The 9,213-nt window shown below is 31.7% G+C and overlaps 1 protein-coding gene across 1 annotated transcript; it reads right to left on the minus strand.

Moving 5' to 3' along the window:
* Positions 1 to 7,717: 7,717 nt before the first annotated feature.
* On the minus strand, positions 7,718 to 8,460 carry LOC129946529 (endocuticle structural protein SgAbd-6-like). The gene is made up of 3 exons (XM_056056748.1): positions 8,358 to 8,460; positions 8,170 to 8,288; positions 7,718 to 8,093 (listed from the first exon to the last, which is right to left on the minus strand). Exons 1-3 carry the CDS (start codon positions 8,364 to 8,366, stop codon positions 7,901 to 7,903), a joined length of 321 nt encoding a protein of 106 aa, XP_055912723.1. The 5' UTR covers positions 8,367 to 8,460; the 3' UTR covers positions 7,718 to 7,900.
* Between the last annotated feature and the right edge of the window lie 753 nt (positions 8,461 to 9,213).

A 9,213-nucleotide genomic window follows, 5' to 3' on the forward strand; every position in this document is an offset into this window, starting at 1 on the left:
TTCAATGCATTTTATACTATCCGCTGCATATGATCTTTTTTCTCCAAGAGATCCTCCCACTATCGCACCTAAAAGATCAAACTTGTCATTTCAAATAATTCAAACGCATCTAACGCATGTTTAAATTAAAATTTTGTTTTGAAATAAAAAAGATGAATAAAGTTGCACAAATTTGCTGATATTGCAATTTTAGTCCGTTGGTAAGGATAGTAAAAAGAAGTGCTCCAGACATATACCCGAATTATTCTAAATGAGAAAACTAATCCGGATAGGATCGGATATTCCAATGAATTGGGTTAAGATCCTCCAGATAAAAACAAAATGTCTGGAAAGTTTGGTAATCCTGGACTGTTTCAGACCATAGTAGTTCTTAAACATATGTAAGTTATGATAAAAATGAAAAGTTATTCTATCAAATTGTGCAAAAATACTCCTTTTTTCCTGGTTTGTTTTTAGTTCCCACCATAAACTATGAACTCATCTGTCACAAAGAGTCATTTTTTTAAGGAAGTCAAAACTTTACTGAAAACTACATCTTAATCAAATCTTTCGCTTATTTTTTTAACACTTTTAGAGTGATGGAAATTTTAATTAGATTTTTGTATGATCCCATAATTTGTCTTTAAAAAGTGTTAGACATGGCTTAAAATCAAATAAGTAAGAAAATAGCTATAATTTCAATATTAGCATCAACTTGAAAGCTGACCAGTTAATGATACATTATTACAATAATTTAAATTTGCTTTTTGTCGTTCTCGGTGATGCTGATGTTGCCATCATGCCACCGAAGAACTTGGTGGTGTTATAAAGTATGTTAGTTTATAAATCAATTGGATTTCATATCTTGACATTTTCTTTAAAGTCAAATCGATGATGGGTACATAATTGAACATTTAATGTTAGTTATTTATTAATCAATATAAATGTTCACAATGATTCTTTGAATTATTTGTCTTCTTTTCAAGAGCACTTTTATGACACTTGATTAATTGGCATGCAAATCAGACGGTTGTTGATTAATGCACAGAAATACCAATCTCTTTGAAAATATAGGTAAAGTACATTTGTTATGGATACTGGACATAAATAAGCCGTTTTGTATCTATAATGAATAAATATGCTTTCAGCAACTTCGATTCGAGGAAAATTGATGATTTGATTTTTGAAAAGTTTTAGTGTTTTTGTTAGACTCAAATTACAGAAGTTTACTATTCATTCTTAAGTTGTTTCAATATTTTGTATTTAAATAATGTCTTTTTGAGTTAGTTAAAGAAATTTTTGGGGTTGGAAATAGGAAAGATGCACAATTTGTTCAGTACTATACGAACGAAATCTAGTTTAATAATTTGAGAAGAACCTCTACTTAATTCAAGAGTGGCTTCTTCATTCATCGTGTTTGGTTTTCATTTTTTGTAACTAAACTGTTAACGCCGAAACCATGAATTATTTACGCAAAATGTTTGACAACCAATTAGTTGTCCGGAGCGCAGAAATCGCATGGCCATCGTGCTCGTCTGATTTATTGGTGAGCGAGATTTTTTGAATGGAGATATTTGAAGTATAAAGTGCACTTAAATAAACCACAGGACTTGGAAGAGCTGAAAACTTTAACTTGACAACATTCTGCCAACATTTCAATAGCGCTGTTAAGGGAAGTCTAAGAATATTATATATTTCGTTTGTGACAATGCAAAGAAAATTAAAACCTGCATTTGAACTTGTTTTATCCTTTTAATGCAGAAAGATTAGTTTTACACAACTCAGTTAGAAATCGGGGTATAATTTTGTACACACCCTTTTTTTCGTAGTCCATAGCTCAAGAACCAGTAGAGATATCGATTTCAAATTAATTTTTGTATGCATATAATAATGCAGAAACATGCAGAAAGGACTCTCAACAAAATTACGTTTGTGGTTTTTTGAACATAGCAATTTAAAACAAAGGTGAAAATTTTGGTTGACCCAACATATCTCACGAACCAAATAACGCTATGGAGTTGAATTAAATTTTATAATATATTTTACAACGTGATACCAAACTTGTATATTTTTGTATAAAATCTAATTAACGTTTATTTCTATAAATCAAAAAAACACTAAACAAAATATTTGTCACGTCGAATATTTTACGAACAAAAAATGATTTTATGCAACGATGAATAACGTTTTTGTCATCTGGTAAAATTTTCAAAAAATCGAATTGACAGTTTTTTATAAAAAATAAAAACCTAAAAAACACATTACTAAAAGTTGATAAAAATTGATTTTCGTCTGAAATATCTTTTCAGAAATTTCAGATTATGGCTTGAAGCTAGTTTTGTCTTATAAGAAATGTTGTTCTAAACATTTATTAACATTTTGAAAAAAAATCGAATTGACAGTTTATTAACAAAAAATAAAAACCTAAAAAAAATGACTAAAATATCGTAACAATTGATTTTTGACTCAAATATCTTTTCAAACATTTAAGATATTGGCTTCATATTCATTTTTTTATAAAAAATATATATTTATACTAGCTGACCCGACAAACGTTGTTTTGTCATATTAATAATTTCTAGAGAATATTTTGCTAGAAATAAATAACTTATTGTAAGTGTGTAGGGTTCTAGTATAAAAGTGGGAGAGGTAAAGAGCACTGTAAACGGTTACAAAATATTAAAATAACAAATCACCAAACAGACAAACATCGTTTGGCCTTGAGACTTATTGATTGTCATTGAAAATTCCAATCTAATTGGAAATTGAATTGGCACATCTGTGGGTATAAAAGGGATTCGCGGTAATAATATATTTTCACCTCGGAATTTGCCATTCAGAATTATGGCTTCGATAACATTTTCCATTAATTTTTTAACTACAAATCGCGTGCCGTCGCACAACCGTGGTGAGTTCAAATTACTAATCAAAATAACCGGAGTTCTAACCTTCAGTTGTAAATTATGCGGTGGCATTTCTTCTAAATCTGAGTTCAAAAATTTAGTTTGATAGTTTACAGTTCAGGTAGCATCACAAACTGTATCAATAGATTTGTACGACACCAAGTCTCCTGGTAACAAATATTGTATCTTGAGATTTAATTCGTCGACATACACATCTTTTGCTGCTCTTTCTTGCTCTTTCTTCCGGCCACTCAGGATTTGTAAATTGTCTGTGTACATCAGGAAATATCTGGTCAATGAGAGCGTCTATGTGAATCAATAATCGTGCATAAATCGACCGATAATTGTATGCATCCAGTTTTATCTGTAGTAACTTTTTCTGTCGTTGTTTTGAGAATGTTTTAGTGGATGGAACCTTGTTCAACGCCTCAAACGAATGTTTGTGTGCCACAGTCCACTCATCCCAGATGATAATTTTACATTGTGGCTAAGGATGATTGTTTTTTCTAAAGCATACCGCGCCTCGATTATTTTGAGTATTCCGCGGCAGTTTAAATACTGAATGAGCTGTTTTGCCTCTATCCAATAAAGATGCCGCCATCCCAGAAGATGCAACAGGCAATGCGATACCAATATTTGATCGTATTTTAGCAAGAATTAGCGACATAAGGAATGTTATGGCAGTTCGAAGTGGTGCATTCAAAAAATAAGAATCCATCTTGTCCTGTCGAAACTGTGAGCATGATGTGGTCATAAATGGTTCTTTGTTCCTCACTCATTAGTGGGACATTGCGAGCAACAATCGCTGCTATTTCTACAGAATTGGATTGTAGTTCACGATTCAAGTCAGTGTCTATTAAATAAGATGTAATTCGATTTGGTGACTGCATACCGAAATGACTGAGTGGTAAGTTGCGTCACTGAATACTATTGAAAGATCGTTGCACCGTGTACGATGTTGATGCAATTAAACCATAGAACTTAGGAATATACAAAAAAAGATAAAAACCTATTCTCGGAATTACCGTATGTATGTATATGCCAAATTTCATTGAAATTGGTTGAGTCGTTCCGAAGAAGTATGGCAACTAACACTGTGACAGGAGAATTTTATATATTGGAATATATATTTTTTTTTCTAAAAAAAAACAATGCTTAAACTTAGTACAAATTTACTTTCGACTCAAATATATTTTCAAAAATTAAAAATCATAAACAAATAAAATATACCAAAAACAGTACGCAAAATTGGTAAAAATTGATGTTCAGTTCTCGATATCTCGTGAAGAATAGAAGATATTGACTTTAAATTAGTTTCATTCATCCAATTTCTATTTGTTTATATAAGAAACAAAAACTTTTAAGAAATACTACTAAAATTAGTAGAAATTGTTTTCGACTAAAAATCTCGTTTACAAAAATACATTTTAAAGTCAAACTATTTCATCAAATGCAAAATATTGTTGGTAAACTTTTTTAACTCATTACGAAAATGCTCAAACTTTTAAGCAAAACATTTTGTCAGACGGGATTTGAAGTTAGCAGTGTGGTTCACATCCCAGCCTATTTTTATATTAATTTTGGGATAGTTTAAAAATATTTTTAACTTTTTGATAAATTACAAATAACTCGTTGTTAGTTCAAGTTTACTTCAAAAAACTTAAAATATCTATATGCTCAAGTGGAGTCACTTGGGTCGTTTTTTTGCTAAAGAAAATGACCGTCATGTCACAGATATTAAAAAAGGTTGATTCTCTGAGAGAATCCTATTCCTATATCCTATTTTTGAAAATTCTTTCATGTTGCTTCTGATTGGTTTTTAAAAAATTCCAGGCCACCTTTTTTCGAAATTCTTAGTTTGTATATTGTTTTAAGATAGATAGATAGATCTTATTTACTTGCAATTATTTGTACAATTTCATTAACAATCCTTAAAGAATGGTTTTTCCGTCTTCTGTCTGATTGGCAAAGTTTTAACTGTATTAAAGTTTTGTAACTAATTAAGTTGCAGTTGTGTTAACTTAAAATCTTCATCTCTAATCCTGTGTCTATAATTGAGTGCTGTTTTGCAATATATAAGGATTTTGGTCACATCTACTTCATTTAAGAGAGCTAAAGTTTCGTTTTCTGATAAAAAGTCTCTACCAAGTACATTTCTTCTAATTTTTCTCAGGACTGGACAACTTCCGACAAAATGAAAAATATCCTCTCGTTCATCCATGTTGCAAATATCACATAGCAGTGTAAGATCTTTGCGATGTGGAACGTAATTTATGTTAAGCAGTTCACCTCTTAGCCGAAACATGTAGGAGATTTGCTGAGATTTAAAGTTACAAATGTATCTCCTGCTAGCACAATCCACTGTTCAACCCATCCTGTTTTGCTTTGTATCGCTTGTGAAGCTGCTTTTTTTGTAAAGCGATTGTTGGGCATATTCAGTACTTTCAGAATGTAATCGGCTTTCAGCTTCAACCTTTTTATGAAGAGTAGGGATAAGACTTTTTCTAACATTATCATGTAGTTTGGGGTGCATTAAGGAAGGCGGAATGTTCGTTTTAAATAAAATCTCAGGAGTTTTTTCACAGTCTCAAATTTCATTGCTCCCCACACTTGGGCTGTGTAAAACAGGATTATTCAGGGTTTGCTGCTTCGCGCAATGTTTTTGATTTTGTTGTTGAAACATTCTTTCCATGCCACGTTATTGAGAGTTTTAGCCTTAAGAAGTTTTTCGTTGAGGTGTTTTTCCATACTTAAGTATTGGGTAAAATGAACTACTAAGTATTTGTATTCTTTCACTCTTTCTATGTTCTCATTGTTGAAGTAAAATTGTTCACTTAAGCTTAACCTTCCTCCACCTTTCTTGATAACCATTACTTTGGACTTGTTCAGGTTCACTACCAAGCTCCATCGTCTACAGTATTCCGAAATTCGATTTATGATATGCAAATATATAATAAGCTGTAAGGCTTACTGTGAGTTTGCCAGCAAGACTATATCATCTGCGAAGAGTAAGGCTTTAATGACCTCTCCAGCATATCTAACACCTCTTGGTAATGCGTCAGTGATGTCAATTATAAATAGTGCTAACAAGCTAAGACTGCAGTCTCAGTCGACTGAGAGCAAAGCCCTGTCTTAGTTCCGACTGCGTCTGAAATCGTTCAGATACTTGCATTCCATTACATACCGCTGTTCTCGTGTCTACGTACAAGTTCTGAATAACTCTTCCAAACTTGTCAATCAGGCAGACGGCAAAACCATGCTTTAAAGATTGTTAGTGAAATTGTAAAAATAATTGCAAGTAAATAAAATTTTTCTATCTATCTATATTGTTTTAATTAAATAATAAGAATTTTAACAATTGTTTCAAAACATTAAAGTTTTCAATTGAATATTCTAAAAACTACTTGACTTGATGATGATTAACCTTTAAAAAAAAAAACGTCTCAATATTTTTATATTTTGTAATAAATATTTATTTTGGTTCAACTTTTTTAAAAATCTAAAATCTAAAAATTATTCCCAAACCAAGATCACTCAAATCAAATTTTCTTTAAAATTAAAAAATCATGTTATCCTTATTCTTGCCCCAAATTTATAAAATGTAAGTCGCTCTTCTTGCTCTCTTAAAACAGTATTGTGGTTTGTGTGTGATAAGTATGTGGGAAAGCAAAATCAAACTACGAAGTTCTACATATTTTTCGAAAGGCATGTCTAGTAAACGCGAGACAAAATCAGATATCCTATCATATCTACTTAATCCAAAAACATAACGAACGATTGAGTTGAAAGCTACATTAAGTTTTAACCAGGATAGGAATTACCAAGGTTTTAGCGATAAGCAAACGCCTTTTTAATGGAGTGAAAGATTGTGTAACCCATAACGTACGAAGTACTCCATAAACCTTCATTTATATGATCATTTAAAGTCAAAAGACGATCAAAAGTCGCACCAAGATTCTTTGCTATAACCACATATTCGATTGGAGCATTGCTCAGAACAATCGGTGGAAGATAATAGAAAGGTCAAGAGATTTGACAAGGACCAATTTAAAACTTTCTTTAGTTCTTCATTGACGCAGAAAGCTCCATTTTCGATAAGGCCAAGTGGACAGATGAAGTAAAACTGAAGCATACAATTGAGAGCTGCAACTAACTAATGAAGATGTAAGTTCATCTACATAAGCAGAAAATAAGAGAGGTCCCAGTATGAAACCTTGTGGTACACCAACTTGCACTGCTTGCTTCCTATCAGTTAGATACGAAACAATTTATTTAGTTGCACTAGATGAAAAATAAAAATTTTGCATGAGTTTTCTACATAGATTGACATAACAGAATCGAAAGCCTTTGAAAAATCCAAAATAAAAAGTAGGAAATTATATGTCACCTTGAATCTTTGTCCAGAACAATTAAATGCAACGAAGGATAAAGTTTTTGACATCTGGTAAATTACTTAAGAAACATCGAAGTAAAGGATTCTTACCCAAAAATTCTAGATCACCGAGATATTAAGCCATTAATAATATCATCTATCAGGTGATAATTTCAAATACAAAAGCAAAGAATAATTTTACTAACCCTTTTGTCATTTTTTGTCAGACAGATTCTAAACTATCATAACTAAAGTAAAAACAAGAGAGTTGATACACGATCTTTAAAATTAAATTTTTCAATACGATTATTTTTCTTTGAAGAGCAATCACTCAACTTTTATAGCATATTAGTGAGGCATAACATCCATTTTTTACTTTGTAAATTAATCAAAAAAGTAAGCTATTTGAATAATTTGTAATGATTTAAATTTAAATCTTAGGAATATAATAAAATTCAACACATTAAATTTTTATATTTTGCATAAAAACACACATTTTTATTTCAAAACTGACTTGAACCCACCGTTTCATTATTATTATTTATATTTTTTTTAACTATTTACAAAACTCTTCATTTTCTTCACTTTATTCTGTCTCGTCAACGTTGTTTGACTTTATCCATCAATGCATCAACAAACGATTATTTTATCGGCGCTTAGGTAAATGAGCTCCTTCTGGCTGGAATCCATTCTCGTCAGCAAGGAAATTGATTGTGTAAGTAACGCCATCAGGTGCAATCCAAGAAATTGTTCCTCGAACTGAAATTGCTTCGTTGTCAGTACCAGCATTCTTTACCGTTGCTTCTTCACTCCTCTTCGTGCCGTCACTTGTTTCAAAACTGAATACAAGAAACATAACAATATTGTGATTAAGAAAAAATTGAATTTTTATCATTTTGATAAAAAGGAACTTACGAGAATTTGTATCCATCGATTCCAATATTTTCGTTTTCGTATGAAATAGTTTCTGCATTCTTAGAATCGTCTGCTGGAGCTGCAGAGGCTATGGCGCAGAATGCAACAAGGACTAGTATCTGAAGGATATATTCACACTCACATTAATGTACCTGTAGAACACCCAATTTGTTTTTCAAAATTCTTACCAATTTCATGTTTAGATGATTTAAAGATAAATGTTTAAGGTGTTACAAATGGAATTATCCTAATGCTTACTCTATGTAGTAAAACTTTACTGAGAATAATAATCTTACAGCCCATGTACTTCATTTTATACAAGATGCAAGAGCATCCATAAGATTACCCCCTCCATAAATGCAACACATCGCATAGACCATCTAATAGGTATTTCGAGGTATGGTCTATAGTCAAATACGCGTGCGGTTGAGGAGGGCACATATATTGCAATTGCAATAAGAAAACAAGAGTGTCATCGCAATCATGAACGAGCATTACAAATTTATTGAAAAACCATTACCACCTCCGCACTCTGGCCTCCGACCATCTTGCAATTGGTCTCTTGGCATTTGTCTCTATATCAGATGGTTGTAGTGAAGATGATGGTACAAAGTATCTAACATAGGACAGTTAAAAAAAAAAAAAACTTGACTCTAAGAACGCATCATGCGTTATTGGCCATTTACATCTTCTCTGCATAAATTGGTTCTTAAGCAGTTATAGTTGTTGTGCAATGTGAATAACAACTAACTTTTGATGGACCTTTGAAATAGCTTGCTAAGCCGGTTTTGACACGTTTCGCAGAATTATTTTTTTATTATTATATTAAGATGTCACATGCCAATCTGTGTTAATCTGATAATTGGCATAGGAGCAGCAGATGACCAAATGCAATGTGAGTGAAAGTAAGTAGGTAATACCCAAATGTGGTATTCTGTTGACCGTGAATGTAAACGAGAGATTCTTAAATTAAGTTTTTTATGGGACTGCGATTTATTAATCACAAAAAAAACTGGCTTGAATCTATGACATAAGATCTTGGAA

Source organism: Eupeodes corollae, chromosome 2 (genome assembly GCF_945859685.1).
Source record: "Eupeodes corollae chromosome 2, idEupCoro1.1, whole genome shotgun sequence".
Lineage (NCBI taxonomy): Eukaryota > Metazoa > Arthropoda > Insecta > Diptera > Syrphidae > Eupeodes > Eupeodes corollae.

Bases quoted from the DNA above. Each gene is read 5' to 3' on its own strand.
- LOC129946529 (XM_056056748.1), bottom strand. The intron at 8,094-8,169 runs GTAAGTTCCTTT...TCTTGTATTCAG, and splicing joins ATCGATGGATACAAATTCTC to TTTTGAAACAAGTGACGGCA.